This window comes from Oncorhynchus tshawytscha, linkage group LG12 (assembly GCF_018296145.1).
Source record: "Oncorhynchus tshawytscha isolate Ot180627B linkage group LG12, Otsh_v2.0, whole genome shotgun sequence".
Lineage (NCBI taxonomy): Eukaryota > Metazoa > Chordata > Actinopteri > Salmoniformes > Salmonidae > Oncorhynchus > Oncorhynchus tshawytscha.
The window spans coordinates 50,144,055-50,168,073 of record NC_056440.1 but is presented as its reverse complement, the minus strand read 5'-3'; the positions used below and the strand labels follow the sequence as shown (position 1 = coordinate 50,168,073).

Sequence of the window (24,019 nt, the reverse complement as noted above, 5' to 3'; positions counted from 1 at the left end):
CTGATGTAGGGATTGTACATTCCTGGTGAAACTCGGGCAGTTGTTGTTGCCTTCCTGTACCTGTCCCGCAGGTGTGATGTACCGATCCGGTGCAGGTGTGTTACTCGTGGTCTGCCACTGCGAGGACGATCAGCTGTCCGTCCTGTCTCCCTGTAGCGCTGTCTTAAGCGTCTCACAGTACGGACATTGCAATGTATTGCCCTGGCCACATCTGCAGTCCTCATGCCTCCTTGCAGCATGCCTAAGGCATGTTCATGCAGATGAGCAGGGAACCTGGGTATCTTTCTTTTGGTGTTTTTCAGAGTCAGTAGAAAGGCCTCTTTAGTGTCCTAAGTTTTCATAACTGTGACCTTAATTGCCTACAGTCTGTAAGCTGTTAGTGTCTTAATGACTTCCACAGGTGCATGTTCATTAATTGTTTATGGTTCATTGAACAAGCATGGGAAACTGTTTAAACCTTTTACAATGAAGATCTGTGAAGTTATTTGGATTTTTACAAATTACCTTAAGACCGGGTCCTGAAAAATAGTTTATATACCCCAATTTGGGTGGAGTCTCCTCCTCTCTAAACATAACTTCCTGCCTAGTAATAAAGATGTCAAGTGATAAGGGCAACAAACTGTTCCTTCTCCCTTAATGTTACCTGACCTCGGCCCCCCATTCCTCACTAAACCACATCTCTCCCTCAGTGCCTGTCAACATGTGATTACCTTTCCTTTACTCAGTACATTCCAAGGTTAATTGACTACACCATATACATTCCTCCTACAGATAATCAATCATTAACTTCTGGTGTAGAAACCACTCAATATTTCAATCGGATGGATACCTGATAATTAACTATTTAAAGTTGAACCCAGATATCACTGTTGTTGACAACACACATTACCAAAATATTCACTATCTCCCTATTTCCACATTATGCCCCAATAGGGCATAAACAGTTGTGGAAAAAGTACCCAATTGTCATACTCATGATTAAAAGTAAAGATGCCTTAATAGGGGCATGCTCCAACACTCAGACATAATTTACAAACGAAGCATGTGTTTAGTGAGTCTGCCAGATCAGAGGCAGTATGGATGACCGGTGATGTTAACTTGATAAGTGTGTGAATTGGACCGTTTTCCTGTCCTGGTAAGCATTCAAAATGTAATGAGTACTTTTGGGTGTCCGGGAAAATTAATGGAGAAAAAAGTACATAATGTTCTTTAGGAATGTAGTGAAGTTAAAGTTTGGGTTGGTTTCATCTGACATTCTCCCAATCTTCTTCTGGATCATCCAAATGCTCTCTAGCAAACTTCAGACGGGCCTGGACATGTACTGGCTTAAGCAGGGGGACACGTCTGGCACTGCGGGGTGAGATCTTGCCCCAGATCGAGGGAGATTATCAGTGGTCTTGTATGTCTTCCATTTCCTAATAATTGCTCCCACAGTTGATTTCTTCAAACCAAGCTGCTTACCTATTGCAGATTCAGTCTTCCCAGCCTGGTGCAGGTCTACAATTTTGTTTCTGGTGTCCTTTGACAGCTCTTTGGTCTTGGCCATAGTGGAGTTTGGAGTGTGACTGTTTGAGGTTGTGGACAGGTGTCTTTTATACTGATAACATGTTCAAACAGGTGCCATTAATACAGGTAATGAGTGGAGGACAGAGGAGCTTCTTAAAGAAGTTACAGGTCTGTGAGAGCCAGAAATCTTGCTTGTTTGTAGGTGACCAAATACTTATTTTCCACCAGAATTTGCAAATAAATTCATTAAAAATCCTACAATGTTATTTTCTGGATTTCTATTTTCTATTTTCAGCAATTGCTGATTAGTGAAAAACTCTTGAATAACACCGACTTTAAGGCCTCTTACATATTCGACACAACGGTTGTGCTATTATTGATATTTTGTATGCACACAAATGTTAACAAGTTGTTTACCCAACCATCTGTGTTATAAGCAGGATGTCGTCCCGCTGTGCATCATTTTGCAAGTTTCATTGTTGTGTAACGGAGATAAGAACATAATCGTAATATGCTGTAAATTTACTCCTCAGCCAGCTTGAAATGTCACAATTAGTGCTATCAAATGGTTAGCTCAATCAGTTCGTATGTTGGTGAGGTAGAGGACCCTGGTTCAAGCCCAGTCAGAAGCAAGTTCAGGGAGGCAGCACTATATGCTAAGCTAGCACATTGATGCCGGTTATACTGGTGCTGTGACTCGGATCCACAGTGGGCTCAGCTCGACAGCCTTAAGCTAGCTTGAAATGTCGCCAACCGTGCTATCGAATTGGATCCTTTTCTATAGCTCAGTGTGTTTCAATGGCATCAGAACAGCACCCTAATCACACACTGATTTATACTGAACAAAAATAAACGCCACATGTAAAAAGTGTTGGTCTCATGTTTTAATGAACTGAAATAAAAGATCCTAGAAATGTTTCACACGCACAAAAAGCTTATTTCTCTCAATTTGTTTTCATCCCTGTTAGTGAGCATTTCTCCTTTGCCAAGATAATCCATCCACCTGACAGGTGTGGCATATCAAGAAGATTATTACACAGCATGATCATTACACATGTGCACCATGTGCTGTGGACAATAAAGGTCACTCTAAAATATGAAGTTTTGTCACAACACAATGCCACAGATGTTTGAGGGAGTTGGCATGCTGTCTACAGGAATGTCCACTAGAGCTGTTGCCGAATAATTTAATGTTAGTAGAGAAATTAAGGTCGTTTTAGAGAATGTGGCAGTACGTCTAACCGGCCTCCCAACTGCAGACCACTGTAACCACGCCAGCTCAGGACCTCCACATCCAGCTTCTTCACCTGCGGGATCGTCTGAGACCAGCCACCCCTACAGAATAATTTCTGCACAAACTGTCCGAAACCATTTCAGGGAAGCCCATCTGCGTGCTTGTGGTCCCCACCTGGGTCTTGACCTGACTGCAGTGTGGCGTCGTAACCGACTTCAGTGGGCAAATGCTCACGATGTCCACTGGCACGCTGAATAAGTGTGCTTTTCAACTGTACCGGACAGATGGCAGACAGCATGTATGGCATCGCGTGAGCGAGTGATTTGCTGATGTCAACGTTGTGAGCAGAGTGCCCGGTGGTGGGGTTATGGTATAGGCAGGCATAAGCTACGGACAAAAAACACGATTGTATTTTATCGAGGTCGATTTTAATGCATAGAGATACCATGACGAGATCCTGAGGCCCATTGCTGTGCCATTCATCCGCCACCATCATTATGTTTCAGCATGATGGCCCCATTTCGCAAGGATCTGTACACAATTCTTGAAAGCTGAAAATGTCCCAGTTCTTCCATGGCCTGCATACTCACCAGACATGTCACCCATTGAGCCTGTTTGGGATGTTGTGGATCGACATCTATGACATCTGTAGTCCCAGTCATTTGAAATCCTTAGACTTAGTTTGAGCCAATAGGTTGTGTTGTAACAAGGTAGGGGTAGTATACAGAAGGTAGCCCTATTTGGTAAAAGACCAAGTCCATATGTCAAGAACAGCTCAAATAAGCAGAGAAATAACATTACATCATTACCTTCAAGAACTTTGAAAGTCTCAAATGCAGTAGCAAAAACCATCAAGCTCTATGATGAAACGACTCCAAAGTCCTCACATTTAGCTTTTTTCAGACAGGTTGAAATGTAGAATGGGACTCAGAATTTAGAGGGAAGAACAGGTAGAGACGGTGGTAGGTGAGGCTCCCACACAAATCATAATTTGTTTCTTTTTTATCTTTTATCTTGCCCACCTTTTCCATTGAATTCCTCAAACTCTTTCTCCCCGTCCCTCCCCACAGGCATGTTCAGCATCTCCCAGATGAAGAACAGACCCATGATCCTCATCGGTGGGTGACGCGGCTGTACGTAACACTCATTCACTTCCCCTCTTTCTCTCCTCTACCCCTCTCCTCACCCCCCCCTCTCTCTCTCCTTCACTCCCACTCTCTGATCTTCGCTCTCCTTCTAATCTCGTACCCTCAGTCCATTTGATTGAGTGAACACAGTTGTACTAGGCTGCTGATTTTTCTACTTCTATGAGTGTATTGGAAGTTCATTAATAAACTGAAAAGGTGCATTCCACTACCTACTGTGCTGAAGTGTGTATAGTCTGAACGGGCTGATTTACTGCCACTTGCAGTTAATGGTGTCAGAGACGGTAAAGAAAGCAAGACCTCCTCTACCTTCTCTGGGGCATGGAAAGGAGACATCTCACCTGCACATTTTCTGGTCATGTGAGTGCGAACGGGGATGGACAATAAGTAGACCAGAGCCAGCATTTCCCTCTCTCGTGTGAACATGCCAGAGATTATGGAGGAACTGTGAGAGAGGGAATGCCCACTTACATGAACCTTGAAAAAAATGTACATGGTAAACGTCTTGAGTCGTTCATCTTAATTTATCCACCATCTTTGATGGAATGTTTGCAAAGGAGTATAAATCATTGGCTGACCCCTCCTGTTTAGCAAGTCCCACCGAGACTTCTCCTAAATGGTGAAAGCCCTCAATGGCACTGCCCACGAACCCACAGAAGCGACCTCTGAGTGGTGATTCCAGCTGCATCATATTCTTCTGGTGTACAAAATGGGAAACCATGATCCACTTCTTGGATCGAGGCCTTTTTTACCTCAATCATGTTGCAGCTTTTTAAGTAAAATTACTGATCGAATGGCAATAATGATAATATTGCAATCTGTTTTTGCTTTGTTTTAAATGTTGACTCCCTAAACCCTAATCTTAATTTCATCCCTGTCTCTCAGACACCACACCCCAAAGGCCCCTGTCCCTGCCCAAGTCCAGAGTCTGCCAGTGGTCCTCCCTCCCCTCGTCTATGTCCCAGATCATGCAGTCCTCACCTCAGCTATGGGCCTCCAACTGTACCACTCCAGGGGTGGAAGTGGCCAAGTGACCAAGGCTGCTGATTCTGACATGCACATGTCTCAGGTACACACTTGCCAGGAATCCAAACTTAATAAAGAATGCCTCTACAAGGAGCCCTGAGATTCCCTCCCTTCGCACACTACTGAGAAACCCTAAAACAGGGCCCCACCTAAGCCAGCATAGCATAAGGCAGTGCCACAGACAAACCTCCAGAGATGACCTCCAAGCCAAACTCAAACACACACAACACACCCACCCCCACACACTTGGGGGTGGGCGAAAATTCCTCTGACTCCCCCCAAGCCGGACAACACCACCACTGCCCTACACAGATGCCTAAAGCCAAGCCTCCATGGAGGATGTGGGCAGCAAACCCCCCACACGTCGAAGCACCACAGCTACCAGTCACCTGGGCCCCACTGCCTTCCGCCTGCTCCGGAACAACCATTTAGGCAAGGGGGACGCAGGCAACATGGGTGCACTCATCCCGCTTTGCAACCTGCCGCCCTTAGACCGGTCCTCTGTCGGCTTCGACCTCGATGACATGCGGCCGTTGTTACTGCGACCGCCCAGGCTGTACCAGCCTGTGATATCCAGATGGATACGCTGACTGCGGTCACAGTGGCATCGTTGACGCTTTACGTCATGTGCAAGGTGGTGAGTCACAACATCACCATCACAGACATCAAGCTAGATGAGCGGGGGAAAAGGACTTCCACCGTGAGCCCTAACCACTAACTGGAAAATTATCTCCACGGCACCAGGTTTGGGGGTCAGTACATACGGTAAAGAGATCAATGGAATGCAGACCATATCTAACAAAGTGGATATTCATCAAATCCGTCATTATTTATATTTAATAACAGGCCCACGATGTAGTAAGTAAAATCTGATTTGGATGTTTTTGCTCTATGATATCTAGAAGTTGTTCTTTTGGGTTTAGAACTAATGCTTGTGTAAACTGGTAGCATAGCATGCCATATAAAAATCGGTGGTGGTAGTCATTTTTAAGTGTAATGCAATTGATTGGTGACGATGACATGAACTTGTATTGGGGTTTACAAGCATTATACTCTGATTTTTACCCCAACAGTGTGAAATACACAATAGCCAACATTTTGATGGCCGCCATTGCAGAAATTCTGAGCATAGGGGGAACACATGCGTGGCTGTTTTAGTTTAACTCTTACCTGATCTATACAAAAAACACAAAAAAAGTTGGTTTAACACAGGTGGTGAATTGATAACTACATTTCCCAAGTTGACTGAATAAAAAATTCAATTGACCCCAAACCTGCATGGTACATCTCCTTTCAAAATCTCACATTTTTTAGAGGATCAGGAAATGCCTCACTGCAAGTCATCCACTGATGAAGTCCATCTTGTCTGGCTGGTAGGCTGTGCCATGACTTGCTGATCAGTATTGGTCCTTCCATTGTACCAGATTCTTATGATCAGAAATGTTTCTCTGCAGACCTGCCAACCTGCACACATTTTTTCTCCAAATCCGTGCAGATGAAGGAATGGCGACAAGGAAGCTACTTTTGTGATACACCCATAATGTTGAGGCTAGAGTCCTTTTTGAGAAAGAAAATAAATATGGACTAGGGCAAGGATCATCAACCAGCTGCGGGATGATTTTTTTTCTTGAGCGGATTGTCGGGGTCCCGGAACATTATTACAAATCATTTGTGGACTGCAAGTAGCCCAAACCGATACCTGTATGTTTGACTAAAACTAAATCATTTCAAACACGAATACTTGAATAAGTTTCTTAAATAAAATCACTTGGAGCTGATTTCCTGGTATTTTTACAGTCCAACAATAAATTCCACACATTTTGGGCTCAAACTATTTTATTTTTCAAATAAAACCATTTGGCCCACAGGCCGCCAGTTGGGGAACCCTGGACTAGGGTGTGCTTTAACCTCTCAAACACCTGTGATAAGACAATCAGAGTCAATTATTGTTTGTTGCCTCATGTTCTAAGGCAAGTGTCAAACTCATTCCATGGAGGGCTGAGTGTCTGCTGGTTTTAGCTCCTCCCTTGTACTTGATTGATCAATAAGGTCACTGATTAGTTAGGAACTAGTCCCCTTACCTGGGTGTCTAGGTCTTAATTGGACACATTGAAAGTAAACAATGATAATACACTCGGCCCTCCATGGAATGATTTTGACACCCGTGTTCTAAGGTTACACTAAATTAATTTGATAATTTCACACAGTAAAGTGCTGTACACTGATTGTTGAATATATCCAAAGTTACTAATTATCATATGTTATCTTTTCTATGTTCATTATTCAGCACTGTGCCTTTGGAATACTAATTAAATAAACAAGCTGATATGTAAACATTGCACTCATTATTTTTACTTAAAGACCGCACCCAAATCTAGTATTTGGTGTAATGCATGTGGTTTTCCTTTTTGTCAAACATTATCCTGATTTTCACTTTTCACACCAAAGTACGTTCATCTCTAGGAGACAGAATGAGTCTCCTTCCTGAGCGGTACAATGGCTGCGTGGTCCCATGGTGTTTATACTTGCGTACTATTGTTTGTACAGATTAACGTGGTACCTTCAGGCGTTTGGAAATTGCCCCAAAGGAAGAACCAGACTTGTGGAGTTCTACAATTTTTTTTCTGAAGTGAATTTTCCTATCCTGCTAAGCATTTAAAATGTAACGAGTACTTTTAGGTGTCAGGGAAAATGTGAGGAGTAAAAAATACATTTTCTTTAGGAATGTAGTGAAAGTTGTCAAATATAAATAGTAAAGTACAAATAGCCCAAAAAACTACTTAAAAGCATTTTTACTTTAGTACTTTACACCACTGCAAAACAATTAACTTTTTGTCCTGAATAAGTGCTATTAGAGTTTCCATAAACATAACACATGACTAAGTACTACTCTCCATATTTTAAAGCATAGTTGTGGCTGCATCATGTTATGGGTATGTTTCAACGTGTTTTATAGAGTTTTTATTTGTTTTGCATTAAGGATGGGAGTTTTTCCAGGAGAAAAAAATCAATGTAATGGAGCTAAGCACAGGCAAAATCCTAGAGGAAAACCTGGTTGTCTGCGAGGTGATTTCACCTTTCAGCAGGACAATAACCTAAAACACAAGGCCAAATCTACACCGTGTTACCAAGACAGTGAGTGTCCAAGTTACAGTTTTGATATAATTTACTTCAAAATCTGGGGCAAGACCTGAAAATGGATGTCTAGCAATGATCAACTACCTATTTGGCAGAGCTGGAATAAATTAGAAAAAAATAAATAGGCAAATGTTGCACAATCCAGGTGTGGAAAGCTCTTAGAGATTTACCCAGAAAGATTCACTCAGCTGTAATTTCTGCCGAAGGAGCCAATACTAATTATTGACTCAGTAGTGTGAATATTTATCAAAATGAGATTTCTGTGTTTCACTTTCAATAAATTAGCAAACATTTCTAAAAACATGTTTTCACATTGTCATTATGGAATAGTGTGTGTAGATGGGTGAGATTATTTGTTATATTTAATCCATTTTGAATTCCGGCTGTAACATAACAAAATGTGTAATATGTCAAGGGGTATGAATACCTTCGGAAGGCACTGTAGCTAGCTAGCAAGCTAGTGAACCAAATAAACTTCTGTCATAGTTCACTCAAATTACAAACCAAAATATTGATTTCCTTACCCTGTAAGCAGTCTATTTACAAGGTATGACAGTAGTTGATGCTTTGGTTTTGTTTACCTGACCACTGTTTCCAAATACTACATTTATAGCATTTGTGGCACAAAACCAATGCAAGTCAATGGTGCCAATTTATTATTTTTTTGCTCTGTGTCCAAATAATCTACAAGTTTATTAAGCTACACAATCAATTGTGCATACTTTAATGAATTGTAACTATGCACAACTAATGTCATTCTACAACCAACAGTTTGTGAACCACTGGGCTAGATAGTAAAACAATTTAAGGCATTTATAGTGTTCATAATTTAATAATCAATACTCCCACATTTATAAACCATTTACTAGTCATTAAAGTTTTTGCAGTCCCTAATCTAAATTATTTATAATTATTGAGTGACCAGTTCAATTTCTCACAAAAAGAAGGGCATGTCATTGGTAGACCTTCCAGCAGTGCCTTTGTCTCAAAAATCACCTAGAACATATATCTACGTTAAAAGAATGAAATATATATATATATATATCCTCGAACATTTTATATACAGTGCATTCGGAAAGTATTCAGACCCCTTGACTTTTTCCAGCTTTATTCTAAAATTGATAATTTTCCCCCCTCATCAATCTACACACACAAACACATATTGACAAAAGGTAAAACAGGTTTTTAGAAATTTTTGCAGAAGTATAATTTTTTTTAAAACAAATGCCTTAGTTACATACATATTCAGACCCTTTGCTTTCCGACTCAAAATTGAGCTCCGGTGCATCCTGTTTCCATTGATCATCCTCGATAATCCTACAACTTGATTGGAGTCCACCTGTGGTAAATTAAATTGATTGGAAAGGCACAAACCTGTCTATATAACGTCCCACAGTTGACAGTGCATGTCAGAGCAAAAACCAAGCCATCAGATCAAAGGAATTGTTAGTAGAGCTCCGAGACAGGGTTGTGTCGAGGTGCAGATCTGGGGAAGGGTACCAACAAATTTCTGCAGCATTGAAGGTCCCCAAGAAAACAGTGGCCGCAATCATTCTTAAATGGAAGAAGTTTAGAACCACCTAGACTCTTCCTAGAGCTGGCTGCCCGGCCAAACACAGGAATCGGGGGAGAAGGGCCTTGGTCAGGGAGGTGTAGCCTAATGGTCACTCTGACAGAGCTCCAGAGTTCCTCTGTGGAGATGGGAGAACCTTCCAGAAGGACAACCATCTCTGCAGCACTCCACCAGTCAGGCCTTTATGGTAGAGTGGCCAGACGGAAGCCACTCCTCAGCAAAAGGCACATGCCAGCCCACTCTCAGAACATGAGAAAAAAAATGTATCGAGTCTGATGAAATCAAGATTGAACTCTTTGGCCTGAATGCCAAGTGTCACGTCTGGAGGAAACCTGTCACCATCCCTACGGTGAAGCATGGTGGTGGCAGCATCATGCTGTGGGTATGTTTTCCAGAGACTGGGAGACTAGTAAGGATCGAGGGAAAGATAAATGGATCAAAGTACAGAGAGATCCTTGATGAAAACCTACTCCAGAGCACTCAGGACCTCAAACTGGGGTTAAGGTTCACCTTCCAATAGGACAACAATGTCCTTGAGTGGTCCAGCCAGAGCCCAGACTTGAACCAGGTTGAACATCTCTGGAGAGAACTGAAAATTGCTCCCCGTCTAACCTGACAGCGCTTGAGAGGATCTGCAGAGAAGAATGGGAGAAACTCCCCAAATACAGGCATGCTATGCTTGTTGCGTACCCAAGAAGACTCTAGGCTGTAATCGTACCAAAGGTGCTTCAACAAAGTACTAAGTAGAGGGTTGGTATAGTTATGTAAATGTGCTATTTTCGATTTTATTTGTAATACTTTTGCTTTGTCATCAAGGGGTATTGTGTGTAGATTGAGGATTTAAAAATATATATATATATTTTTTTCCAGTTAGGCTAGTTAGGTTAAGTTAACGTAAGAAAATGTGGATGATGTTGAGTCTGAATTTCTGAATGCACTGTGTGAATAACTAGCTTACTAACAAGTACGTGCAATGATTTAATAAATGAACATTTATAACATTTATAAATACCTTAACTTCTTATTTAAAAAGGGTTTATATATATTTTTTTGTACTTTTAGACCTTTTTGTCTCCCCAATTTCATGATATCCAATTGGTAGTTACAGTATTGTCCCATCACTGCAACTCCCCTACGGACTTGGGAGAGGTGAAGGTCAAGAGCCATGCATCCTCCAAAACACGACCCTGCCAACCACAGCTAATGAAGTCACTGAAACCCTTAACAAAGAGTTGCTGTCTGTTTTGGAATGGGTGGCCAGTAATAAACTGGTCCTGAACATCTATAAAACTAAGAGCATTGTATTTGGTACAAATCAATCCTTAAGTTCTTCACCTGAATCTGGTAATGAATGGTGTGGCTGTTGAACAAGTTGAGACTAAATTACTTGCCGTTACCTTAGATTGTAAACTGTCACGGCCAAAACATCTAGATTCAATGGTTGTAAAGATGGGGAGAGGTCTGTCTGTAATAAAGAGATGCTCTGATTTTTTGATACCATACTCCAAAATGCAAGTTCTGCAGGCTCTAGTTTAGTCAAATCTTGATTATTGTCCAGTCATATGGTCAAGTGCTGCAAGGAAAGATCTAGTTAAACTGCAGCTGGCCCAGAACAGAGTGCCATGTTTTGTTCTTCATTATAATCAGAGGGCTGATATAAATACTATGCATGCCAGTCTCTTGACTAAGAGTTGAGGAGAGATTGACTGCATATCTTCTTTTCATAAGAAACAATGTGATGGAAATCCCAACAGTCAACCTACACACAGCTCTGACACACACACTTACCCTACCAGACATGCCACCAGGGTTATTTGGTGTCCCCAAATCCAGAACTAATTCAAGAAAGCATACATTATTATATAGAGCCATGATTGCATGAAACTTTCTCCCATCTCAGATTGCTCAAATAAACAGCAAACCTGGTTTAAAAAAACAGATAAATCAGCACCTCATGGCACGACTCTCCCCTATTTGACCTAGATATTTTGTAAATGCATGGATATGTAGGCTACGTGTGCCTTTAAAAAATATATGTAGTTCTGTTCTTGTCTATTGATGTTTTGTATTATGTAATGTTTTGTGTGGACCACAGGAACAGTAGCTGCTGCTTTTGCAACAGCTAATGGGGATCCAAATTAAATACAACAAAAAACAAGCTGCACTGCTTCTTGACACACAGCTCGCTTAACCCGGAAGCCAGCTGCACCAATGTGTCAGAGGAAACACCGTCCAGCTAGGGACCGGAAATCCCGGCTGACCAAACCCTCCCCTAACCCGGACACCGCTAGGCCAATTGTGCGCCGCCTCACGGGTCTCCCGGTCACAGCTGGCTATGACACAGCTTGGAATCAAACCCGGGGCTGTAGAGACGCCTCAAGCACTGTGATGCAGTGCCTTAGACCCATGTGCCACTCAGGAGGGTATAAAGTGTTAGGATATGGGGACACTCCCACTGTGTACAGTGTGACTACCTTCTCCTGCCAGTAGAGGGCAGTATTTAGCTTTGGTACCCTTGTTTTTCTTGTGGTATCATGTGGTGTAAAGTTGTTAGACCACAGGATAATTAGTATCAGCGTGTGTTAAAGGTAAACTCAGTGAAATGAAGTTGACATGAGCAGCACTGCAGATATTGAGATCACACAGAGTCACACACAGTATCTGCGCATGAGCATGGGTTCGTGTGGTAGCCAGGGGACCAAAAAGAGCCTCGTGCTCTTAGTTGTTGAGGAAATTGACCCACTCTGCCGGTTACTTTCTGCATCTACGTCATATCGCTGAGTCTACCTTTAAATGGTTGGTCAGCATTAGCATGAACGATATTAATGAAATACACAAAGTGCAAGGGACAACAGTTTATTGCAACCCTACAAAATGACAAGGTGAGCAAATATTTTAATATAGAAATAGGGTTCTCATTCAGTCGGGAACTATCCAACATACACAGAACCACAGTATAATTATTTATATATTTTTATTATAACATTTTGTTATGCTGCATATACATACAAAATATAGCAAACTAAGTAAGGCAAATAAATAGGGGTACAATTTACAGGAAAATGGAACATCCCTCAACTTTTTGTTGTTGTTTACCTTTTTGCCTTATCTTAAACAAGAACGGTGTACTTTTTTTTAGACCTTTTTACCTTATCTTAAACGAGAACGGTGTACTTTTTTTTAGACCTTTTTACCTTATCTTAAACAAGAACAGTGGACCTTTTTATTTTTACCTTGTCTTAAACGAGAACGGTGTACTTTTTTTTATAGAACTGTCCATTTTTCGGTGGAGCGTTTTGTCAAATCAACCATAAAAATACTGACTCCGTACAATTATACAACCTCTTAAAATCGTGTGCAACGTTTCTCAAGCAATACAAATGTGTAACATTTTGCAGGCATTAAAATGAAAGGAAAAGTCAAAAGATCACACTGTGCACCCCTCTTTGGGCATGTGGGCCAACGCCAAGTGCATAATCAGACAGAAATGTGGTGGTGGAATAATATTCTAGACACGCCACAAGATGCAAAGCAAGTGAGGACCAAAAACTCTTGCTAAACTGGAGCATCCCCACTAGGGATGCCCATGCTTGCCTACTAACACATATTTCGTAAGTCCCGCCTTCTCAATCTCTAATTATACTCCAGCCGGAGTACCCAACTTCACTTGCATTTTTTCTTTCTCCATCTAACGGGGGTTATCTCCACAGAATCACCACAAGCTGCACCCTTTCACCTGTGGGCTCAAATAGGTAGCCCACATTGGTGTCTGAATGGAAATGTCCCATAATAAAAGTGCATTCAGCAACAAGCTACATTTTCTCAAATTTTATCTTCAAACTCCACACTGCCAGTCAATGGCCAAAATAACATATACCTATACCAAATATGTAACAATACAAACACATTATACTGTAGATTTGTTAAAATACCCCTCAGTACAGTAAGTACACTATATATATAAAAAAGTATGTGGACACCCCTTCAAATTAGTGGATTCGGCTATTTCAGCCACATCCGTAGCTGACAGGTATATAAAATCGAGCACACCGCCATGCAATCTCCATAGACAAACATTGGCAGTGGGATAGCCTTACTGAAGAGCTCAGTGACTTTCAATGTGGCACCGTCATAGGACGCCACCTTTCCAACAAGCCAGTTCGTGAAATGTATGCCCTGCTAGAGCTGCCCCGGTTAACTCTTAAGTGCTGTTATTTTGAAGTGGAAACATCTAGGAGCAAAAATGGCTCAGCCGCGAAGTGGTATGCAACATGAGCTCACAAAACAGGACCGCCGAGTGCTGAAGCACGTAAAAATGATCTGTCCACGGTTGCAACACTCACTACAGAGTTCCAAACTGTCTCTGGAAGCAACGTCAGCACAATAACTGTTTGTTGGGAGCTTCATGAACATGAAATGGGTTTCCATGGCCGGGCAGCCACACAAAAGAACACTACCTGCCCCAATTCATAGTGCCAATGTAAAGTTTGATGGAGACAGAATGATGGTCTGGGGCTGTTTTTTATGGTTCGGGCTAGGCCCCTTAGTTCCAGTGAAGGGAAATCTTAACGCTATAGCATGCAATGACATTCTAAATGATTCTGTGCTTCCAACTTTGTGGCAACAGTTTGGAGAAGGCCCTTTCCTGTTTCAGCTTGACAATGCCCCCATGGAAGAACTTGACTGGCCTGCACAGAACCCTGACCTCAACACCCTTTGAACACCTTTGGGATGAATTGGGACACTGACTGCAAGCCAAGCCTAATCGGACAGCATCAGTGCCGACCTCACTAAAGCTCGTGGCTGAATGGAAGCAAGTCCCCACAGCAATGTTCCAAAATTTAGTGGAAAGACTTCCCAGAAGATTGGAGGCTGTTTATGCAGAAAAGGGGGGACTAACTCCATATTAATGCCCATGATTTTGGAATGAGATGTTCGACAAGCAGGTGTCCACATACTTGTGGTCATATGGTGCATAAGAATAATTTAAGCTTTGATTTAAGTTTTTTTTTAAACTAATGTTGTACAATGAACTGTGTTACGAGTAGCAACTGCTAAATCTCTCGCCTAAGAATGAAAATAAATAAAAAGCCAAAAGAATGGAAAATAGAATAGCTCTAAATGCCCAACTATACAGTGATGTTGAGGAAATTATGTTGTCAAAATGTTAGATTTTCCCCCTCAGTTGGGTCTTAATATTTTTTCCTAATGGGAGCAACACTACAAAGTTTGAGTCGGTTTTCTTTTTGGTTCAACACTTAACGTCTGTGGAGTGGGGTGAGTGCTAACTGACAAGATCGTTTCTTCACCCTCTCCAAAAAAAGACATAACGCAGAAATGTTTTTTCGGGACCTCACGGTGTGATAGCTCCGATGATTGATTATTGATAGACTAAAGCTTTTGTTATTCCCTTGGAATTATAGAGAAGGGACCCCAGAGGGATTTCAGCACACAGATGGAAGGGCAAATCTCATGGTTAGATGACTAAATCCTTGGAAACTCCAGTTTCCCGTATGAAACAAAATTAATACCATAACTGACACACTGTACATATTGATTGAGTCCCAAATGGCACGTTTTCCTTTTATAGTGCACTACCTTTGACCAGAGCATTATGGGCCCTGGTCAAAAGTAGTGCACTATAAAGGGAATAGGGTGTATTTTGGGTTGAAAATAATACATGGGTGATGTGGTACTTTTAAGCACCATCGCACAAAACACAAGGTCAACCCATAACACACACATTATGGGAATAGAGGGTGGGTAGACATGGTTCTCAGCCATCCAAAACACCAAGACAGGTGTTTATTTCTATCCAATCTCAGCACACTTCCAACCTATCCACTTTGTTTCTCAGTTCCATATTAATAACCATAGACATTTCCGGAAAAAACACCGGTGGCAAGAAAGGAACACATCCAAAATAGATCGAGGCACTTAAAGGTGAACCAAAATGAATAGATGGAAAGTGTGGCTAAGAGGAGGAATCGTGGTAGTGATGAGGATGGGAGGGCCCCATGTTTTTTTTATGTACTGTATAAGAACCTTGGCATAACCCTGGACAACACCCTGTCGTTATCTGCAAACATCAAAGCAGTGACTCGCTCCTTCAGGTTCATGCTCTACAACATCCATAGAGTATGACCCTACCTCACACAGGAAGCGGCAAAGGTCCAAATCTAGGCACTTGTCATCTCCCGTCTGGACTACTGCAACTCGCTGTTGGCTGGGCTCCCCGCTTGTGCCATCAAACCCCTGCAACCAGAATGCTGTGGCCTGTTCAACCTTCCCGAGTTCTCCCATACCACCCCTCCCCTACGCACACTCCACTGGCTTCCAGTCGAAGCTTGCATCGACTACAAGACCATAGTATTTGCCTACGGAACAACAAGAGGAACTGCCCCTCCCTACCTTTGAGCTATGCTCAAACCCTCCATCCCAACCCGAGCACTACATACCACTTCTGGTTTCTTGGCCCTCCTGCTCAGCCCAGTCCAAGCTCTTCTCTGTCCTGGCACCCCAATGGTGGAACCAGCTTCCCCCTTAAGCTAGGACAGCAGAGGAGTCCCTTCCCATCTTCCGAAAACATCTAAAACCCTACCGCTTCAAAGAGTATCTTAATTAGTGCATTCATCTTAAGATAGCTAGGTGGGACAACCTAGGGGAGGGGGGGGGTGCTGTGGGATTATCTAAGTTACTCTGTACAAGGGTATCTGCTAAACGATTAAAATGTAAAATGCTTACTCTGCATAAAAATGACTACTGCCACCAGACAGTGACTTGACTTGTATCAATTCACTCTGTTTGGGATGTGTGCCACACATACAGTGTCCTAATTGGAAATCCCCAACATCACTTCAAAGTGTTTTACAAGATTGTCTTCCACAAGAGAGTTAATTAAGTTCTGTTAGCTGGTTACGCCTTCAATACAGGCAATCGTCACAGTCTAGTTTAAGATACATGTGGGACTGTCATAAAATTTGATTTTATCAAACATAACCAAAATTAACACCCTCTTTCTCATTGTTTCCATGGTATTTATTACATCAGTGATGGCATTAGATTGATGATTCTGCTTCATTTTGAGATCAGTGTGATTGTTAGTTCTACCTCCGGATACCCGTTTAAGTTGTATCTGCAACATGGGTTGTGTGTTTTTCATTGGACAGGTACAACCAGCTAGAACCTCCATGTTTCACTCTGCTTCAGAGCGTTTTCTTCCATTTCGTGCCTACTGCACACAACCCAGTGTCCAGTCTCTAAAGCTTAGATAGGGCAGTATTGAGCCGCATGTTAATATACTATATGAAGTGGCACGCTATTTAGTCCTCTATTAGAATGACAGACCTGCCTTTTCCCCCCTCAGTTCCTGGGTATAGAAGAAACATGTCTTGAACTCTGCCTTCCTCCATTCACCAGGGAGGGTTAAACACATACGAAGAGATTAGCACAGAATGTGTCCAATTTACCCTTAAAAGCCAATCCTCTTACTGCACTGTTAGGGCCCCTCACATATGGACACATACTGTATAACTATCACCATAGAACAGGTGGGGCCATCATAGAACAACACAGATGTAAATCAACTAAGAATAACCATAATATTGCCTAACATTTCTAGCACTGGACCACAGGTGGCTGGTGGCACCTTAATTAGGGAGGATGGGCTCATAACGGCTGGAACGAAATAGAATCAAACATGTGTTTGATACTACTCCATTCCAGCCTTTATTACTACCAATCCTCCTCTCACCGGCCTCCTGTGCAATGAATGGTCAATTATTGAAAAGTGCCTTATCTTCATTTAACTTCATGAGATTCAATGTCTAATTCGACTTGAGTTCAATGGATGTGGAAAAGTGGTGACCTGTGCTACGAGGCCTCAGCATGAAGAGAGCCAGCGTTGTGACATGGATGATGGACGGTGGCCATGTTTGTTTTTGTGTTCGGGCCCGCTCTACTCTGATCCCTAGCGTGGTTTCATGGGGGTTCCCAGGCTTTTGCCCTCCAGGAATCTGCTCCAATGTCTCCCTAAGGATATATGCTTTAATTTGAGTGGAAAGTAATTTTCTTTTGACTGGGTTTATGTGTGAGAATGAGTAGGGCGGGGTTAAGTATGTGTCAGACACTGCTCACGTGACTGTATTTTTGTGTATTTTCAATGTACAAAATGTGTACATTTGTACATGTTTATTTTCTATGTAATATGTGTGGGTGTTTTTGAGTCTAAAAGGTTTACAGTATGTCTGCCCCTTCATTTGACAGTCCAGACCACAGTATGGTTTAGTTACCCCCTTGGACTCATCTCCCTAACCACTATGTCTGGGAGCCTATCCCCCATGGCAAAGAGAAGTCATGACCCCAGGAATGGAGCTCTCCCCTCTAACCTCCCTCCTTCACCGCAGAAGCCCAAACTCTCAGACAAACAGATACAGACCAACCCAAGGACTGCCATAAGATCCAAACGTCCACATACATGCAGCCTTTGTCCTGCCTACTGCTAAAGTATTAGAAATGTGTATGACAAGATAATAGGAATAAATCAAAACGGAAACAAATAAAATACCCAAGTGGGCTGCACTATGTGAACTGTGTGGCCTTGTTCTTCCATGGAGTTGTCTGAACCACTGGCTTACGGTCAGAGGAATGACCCTTTACGCCAAAAGATACATGGGGACCTGGGGAATAAGGGATGAAGGACAAAGGGAGGAAGTCTTTCCAGGCTAAAAACACAGGTGTCGCCGCTCGTCTGTTTTGCCTGTTGTCAGTCCTATAGTCAGTTGCGCATCATATTTTCTTTTATACGCAACACTTGCTAGCTACCAATTTGCTTTGAGACCACTCCAATACATCGTTCACCATTTTAAGTGCGGTGTACATTCATCCTCACATCACAATTACACCGAGATCCCACTGGATGGGATGGTCGCAAATCACAAAGTCAAAAGAAAAGAGACGAGAAAAAGGATGCCCCTTCAATTATACGTATTATTGTTATTATTTAATCGTGACCCCCAAATCTTAGTACCAGTAACCACCATTTTGACCAGAATGGAGTTAGCTGCTTGTCGTATAACCAACCTAGCACATTATTATTATTAGAGGATAAAAGTGACAATGCATTGCGTTAACACCATTGGAATATGTACCATTTTATCAATGTGTTAGGAAACATAGATGATACTTGACAGAGGACGTTTGCTTCTAAATATAAATATATAAACGGCTTCCTAATTGCAGTGCTGTTATATATATATATATATATATATATATATATATATATATATATATATATATATATATATATATATATATATATATATATATATATATATATACACACAGTACCAGTCAAAGGTTTGGACACACCTACTCATTCAAGGGTTTATCTTTATTTGGACTATTTTCTACATTGTAGAATAATAGCGAAGACATCAAAACTATGAAATAACAAATGTGGAATCATGTTGAAAACCAAAAAAGTGTTAAACAAATCAAAATATATTTTAGGTTCTTCAAAGTAGCCACCCTTTGCCTGGATGACAGCTTTGCACACTCGTGGCATTCTCTCAACCAGCTTCATGAGGTAGTCACCTGGAATACATTTCAATTAACAGGTGTGCCTTGTTAAAAGTTCATTTGTGGAATTTCTTTCCTTCTTATTGCGTTTGAGCCAATCAGTTGTATTGTGACAAACACTGTATATAGTGTTTTTCTGTTGCTTTGGCACAGGGTACTGCCGAAACAATCCTTCTTTTCTTTAAATTGTTGAAGACAAATTAATAGTAAAAGGTCAACTTGGGGCACGGGTACTCTCCCACGTATTTGTACTGGGAAGTGTTGTGCTCTCGTTCTGTGAAATTCCGTCTGGGAGTGAGTCCTCGGGAATGCCACATGGTAGAGGCACTTGGGAAGAGAGTGTTCCCAAAGGCAGCCGATGTGGCCACGTCTCCTGAGCAGAAGTCCCCATTGTGTCACCTCAACATCCTACTCCCAAATCCTGCATGGGCCTACACCAGCTGCAAAAATGTTGGCAGTTTTTGGGAAGTACTCTTTGTGTCATTACATTCACTACTAGAAGAAGTAAAGCTACTACCAACTAGTATAAGCACCACCAGAGTAAGAGACAGAGCGAGAGAGGAGGCTCCACAGAGAACCACTGCCCTCTGCTGGGCTCAAGGAGTCATTACACCAAATAGCAAAAACTCAGAGCGATGCAACCCATCAAGGGACAAATAGAATAGGTTGCCATGGCACCATAAGGTCGGGTAGGCAGAGAGCTCCTGTATATTTTGTAAATAGTTGTCATTAATTGCTTTAATAGCATTTTTCCCTACAAACTTTGGGTTTTATGAATGAACTATTAGCTTATTATTATAGTCTGAATCCAGCATGTTTTAAAGGCTGAAATTGGCAGTTGTTTTTTGGCTAGCTAGAAAACTAATGTTAGCTTGCTAGTATGTAATGTTTTGTATTGATTTGATTATGCCTACTTTCCAGATGTTGAGGATTGAGAGAAGCCAGAATACAGAGGTGTAAAGAGATGACAGATGACCATGACTGGCTAATCCTGAATTACTATTGTGTGTCTTGTGACTGCCAAGTGGGTGCTGCATTTTGGTATTAGTGAAGAGTAGTTGGCTAACTAGTCCAGTGGCTATTAGGGAACTCTAACTTCATCTGATTGAGTCGGACTTCCAAACCACAGACGGCGTGGATGGCGAGACACCGTGATGACAACGTGCTGCCTGCTGCTTCCACTCCCCTTTGACCACCTCTTCCCTCCGCTGACCACCTCAATCATGCCATGCACTTTCTCATTATGTTTATTTTATTTTTATTGTTTGTTTTTGTTGTTGCTTTATAACGCTTTGAGCTTCCCTTTATGTAATGAAGAGCGATATAAAATTATTATGATTAGAGTATGTACGTGTGTGTGTGTGAGTGGAAGAGCACAGTGAGAAAGAGGGGGATAGACAAAGAGAGTCATGGAGCACAGTTCTGGACAGATGTGGTCAAAAGGGGATGGAGAGGCGGTCTAAAGAGGAAAGGGAGTCATGTCACAGTGGTCTGTCTGTCAGTCAGTTTAAGTGTCTGTAGTCCACTTCTGAAGATGGGGTCAGGTGTCTTGGTGGAGTTTTGAAGAAGAGCAATTCTCGTCAGCTAAAAATCTACTTTCCTTCCGATGGGTTGTGTGGCTGCTATATCAAAACAGCAATCCGACACCCACAATCTTACCCTCTGACCCTTAACCTCTAGAGTTCACCGGTGAGGAAAACAGTGCCAACATTGTTTGTTGTCTCCCTTTCACCTATGACTCCTGGGGGCCAGGGGTCATTAATAGTTGACCTTGGTGACCGGTCTTTCGCGGCCACCCCCTTCCACTAGCTGGTTGACCGAACGCTTGCGGTTGCGCTTGAGTTTGGACAGGTCCTTGTCAAAGACCTCGCCGGAGCGCAACGCCGACACCAGGTCGTCAAACTCGCCCCCCACCTCGTCCGTGGCGCCACCCTTCTTGGCCCGCCGTTCACGCTCTCGCTGCTCCTTCAGCTATAGGGGAGAGATATAAGGGAGGGGGGGAAGAGAGAGACACAGTTATAGACAGACAGAACATTGAACAGAAGTGCAGATAGAAGTGCTGATGGGAAAACAAAAACAGAGAAACAGCCAGCCATATGACAAACACAGACGTCTTAAAAACATGCTCCGGGACATTGGTGACTAAGAAAGCATTTTTAAACCTCCCACTTTGGGCTAGATGTTTCAATGTGTAGTTCATACATGTATAATCCATGAACATAATTACTGTCTTACTTCAATTAGCCACAAAATCCTTAGTTTGAAAGCGACTGTTTTCTTAAAGCTGTGCCATGCCATTTTCTCTATATTTCCCTCCACATGGGCCAGCCCCCTAGCCAATGAGCGTCGGTCCCTTGCATTTGAGTGACAGCTAGCAAGAGCCTGCCCAGCGTTATCCAATGAGGTTGCAGGGCGGGCCCAATGGCTCAGTGGACACCGCAAAGAGAGAGAGCGAGAGAGAGCAATGATGTGGTGCACATATCTGCACATATGTGACGTAGATCACAATTTTCAGGGACCACTTTTTTATTTAACCTTTATTTAACTAGTGCAACTTTCAGAACTGGCTAAAGAGTATATAAAAGTACCAGAGAATCCATTTAACAAATGCAGAACAGAGTACAGACTTTAAGGTTACTACATATTACTAAAATGCTTATCATCATCCTCATCACTACATAAACATGATGTGGTTTTACTCAGGCTGCAAGGTTGTTCTGTGTCTATCTGTGTCTGTAAGCATGAGTGCAGGGGGATGGATGTCTGGAGGTCTGTCTTGTTCCCAGACTTTTCCAGTTCTCCAAGCCCCATTCCCATGACTGTTGTCATGAATATTCTCCAGGTCCTTCCTTGTGTGTGTGTGTGTGTCTCACTATAGCCTAAATGGCTGCCTGGTCTCTCTCACCATGACTTCCATGCGTGCTCTCCTTTCCTCCTCCTGCTTGCGGCGCTGCATGTTCTCCAGGTCCTGCCTGGCTTCGTCGAACGACACCAGGAATGTGTCGAAGATCCCAAAGAACTCATCGGGCTGCATGCGATCCTGCTCCTCCCCAAAGTGCTTCAGTGACTTGGTGAACTGCACAAGGAAAGAGAGGAAGGGATGGGGAATGTTGGAATTACACATCTCACCCTAATGAAGGTCAAGTGACGGAAACGTAAATGCTGGAAGCATCTGAATCACCAGTGTGCAGTGTGTTTTTTCCTCTATACACCTGTTAGTACTATGCGTGTGAGTTTAACCAGTAATTGGAATTACAGATCTCAAAAGTAAGCCCAAATAAAGTTAACATAATTAGCAATGGTAGTTGGTATCGGCCAATTCGTAAGAGCTGGAACATTCGGAAATACATGTTATTGATACACCTCTACCATGGACCGTGGAATTTCCCACAAATCCCAATTGAGGCAAACAATTGTAGGAAGTAAATTTGTAAAAAAAGAAATTCCTCTAAACCTCAATAGAGGGCTTTATAGCCAGCCTGATTCCTCTACACATAATGTCTCGTGGACAGACTAGGTAAACATAAATGGTACCATAGATCTGTCATGGCGGGATGCGTGAGATAATGAGAAGCGTTAGTTTTGGTGCTCTGAACTAATCGCGATTTTGCACTTGTTAGCATCTTTCCGATTTCGGAAAGGGGACGGGACATTTGGCCCATATACTTGCTCGTAACGTTCCAGTCCCGATCCTCGTTCCCTCTCTGCTGCCCTGTAACTGATTCCCTTGCCCATTAAGCCGACATTCCCGACAGCTTGTCAAACATTTGTCCCAAAGTTCAAGCCTGACGTTCCGCTTCCCTTTCCCCTTTGGTGCGAGTTTATATAGCTAAGAATGTAGAATGTTGAGAGGTGGTTGTATGGTGTGGTGGTTAACACGTTGGTCTGATTACCCCAACATTGTAGGTTCAAATCCCAGATTGGATGACCGCATTACCTTCCATGTACATTCTGGTCCCCTTCCCCCCTATGCCCAGCTAGCCTGCCGAATGAATAGCTGGTGTGTACATTCCCCACACAAGCCAACACTGTGACGTCTCTCAAGGCACTACACTGGACTTTGTGCAAACTGGAAACCGCATAAATGTATTTTAGCTGGAGACTTAATAAACGAAATCTGAGGAAAATGCTCCCGAAATTCTAACACCACATCTCCTTTGCTACTCGCTGCATGAAAATTCTTGACCATTGCTACGCTCCCTTCTGGGATGGCTATAAGGCCCTCCCCCACCCTTTGGGAAATCTTACCACACCTCCATCCTGCTCCTCTCTGCCTATAGGCAGAAACTTAAACAGGATGGTAAGGACTGTTCAACGTTGGTCTGAACCAATAGGAATCTATGCTTAAAGATTGTTTTGATCACGCGGACTGGGATATGTTCTGGGCCGCCTCTGGGAATAATATCGATGTATACACTGACTCAGTGACTGGGTTCAACAGGAAGTGCCGAGAGGATGGTGTTCCCACTGTGACGATTAGAACTTATCCAAGCCAGAAACAATGTATAGATGGCAGCATTCACGCAAAACCACGGCATTTAACCACAGCAAGGTGACTGTACACACCCATGTTCCCAAACTAGTCCTGACCCCATTAGTCGACTGGTCGATAGGCTGTTGGTCGGCCAATAATATTTTAGTCAAGCATTTGCAAAAAAAAAAAAAAGTTTTCACAGCAAAAATAAAAATCACAAAATTGATTGATGCCCGTCTCAGTGGACATTGTGGAGGCAGTGGGAATGGCACACCGGTGTCACTAGTAGTACATTTACCATTAATTACAATCATTTCTAATCTACAATGTTTGCTTGATTACCG

At 42.5% G+C, this 24,019-nt stretch overlaps 2 protein-coding genes and 1 long non-coding RNA gene across 5 annotated transcripts in view; 1 reads left to right on the top strand and 2 right to left on the bottom strand.

The window, feature by feature from the left end:
* Positions 1-7,245, top strand: part of mocs1 (molybdenum cofactor synthesis 1) — a 54,849-nt gene extending 47,604 nt beyond the window's left edge. Inside the window, exons 10-11 of one of the 2 annotated variants that reach the window (XM_024439690.2) lie at positions 3,811-3,858; positions 4,771-7,245. In XM_024439690.2, the coding sequence (XP_024295458.1) occupies positions 3,811-3,858; positions 4,771-4,919 (197 nt within the window). In that variant the 3' untranslated portion in view covers positions 4,920-7,245. Of the gene's footprint in view, positions 1-3,810; positions 3,874-4,770 lie in introns of both variants that reach the window. The other variant, XM_024439691.2, reaches the window with a different exon arrangement.
* Positions 7,246-12,579: 5,334 nt separating this feature from the next.
* LOC112264029 lies at positions 12,580-13,688 on the bottom strand. Its single transcript, XR_002955586.2, has 2 exons — positions 12,772-13,688; positions 12,580-12,726 (listed from the first exon to the last, which is right to left on the bottom strand). It is a non-coding gene; the product is annotated as an uncharacterized LOC112264029 (long non-coding RNA).
* Positions 13,689-19,202: 5,514 nt separating this feature from the next.
* Positions 19,203-24,019, bottom strand: part of daam2 (dishevelled associated activator of morphogenesis 2) — a 117,371-nt gene continuing 112,554 nt past the window's right edge. For both annotated transcript variants that reach the window (XM_024439692.2, XM_024439693.2), the window contains 2 exons: positions 22,107-22,277; positions 19,203-21,172 (listed from right to left, as the gene is read on the bottom strand). In XM_024439692.2, coding sequence (XP_024295460.2) covers positions 20,960-21,172; positions 22,107-22,277 — 384 coding nt within the window. In that variant the 3' untranslated portion in view covers positions 19,203-20,959. The remainder of the gene's footprint in view (positions 21,173-22,106; positions 22,278-24,019) is intronic.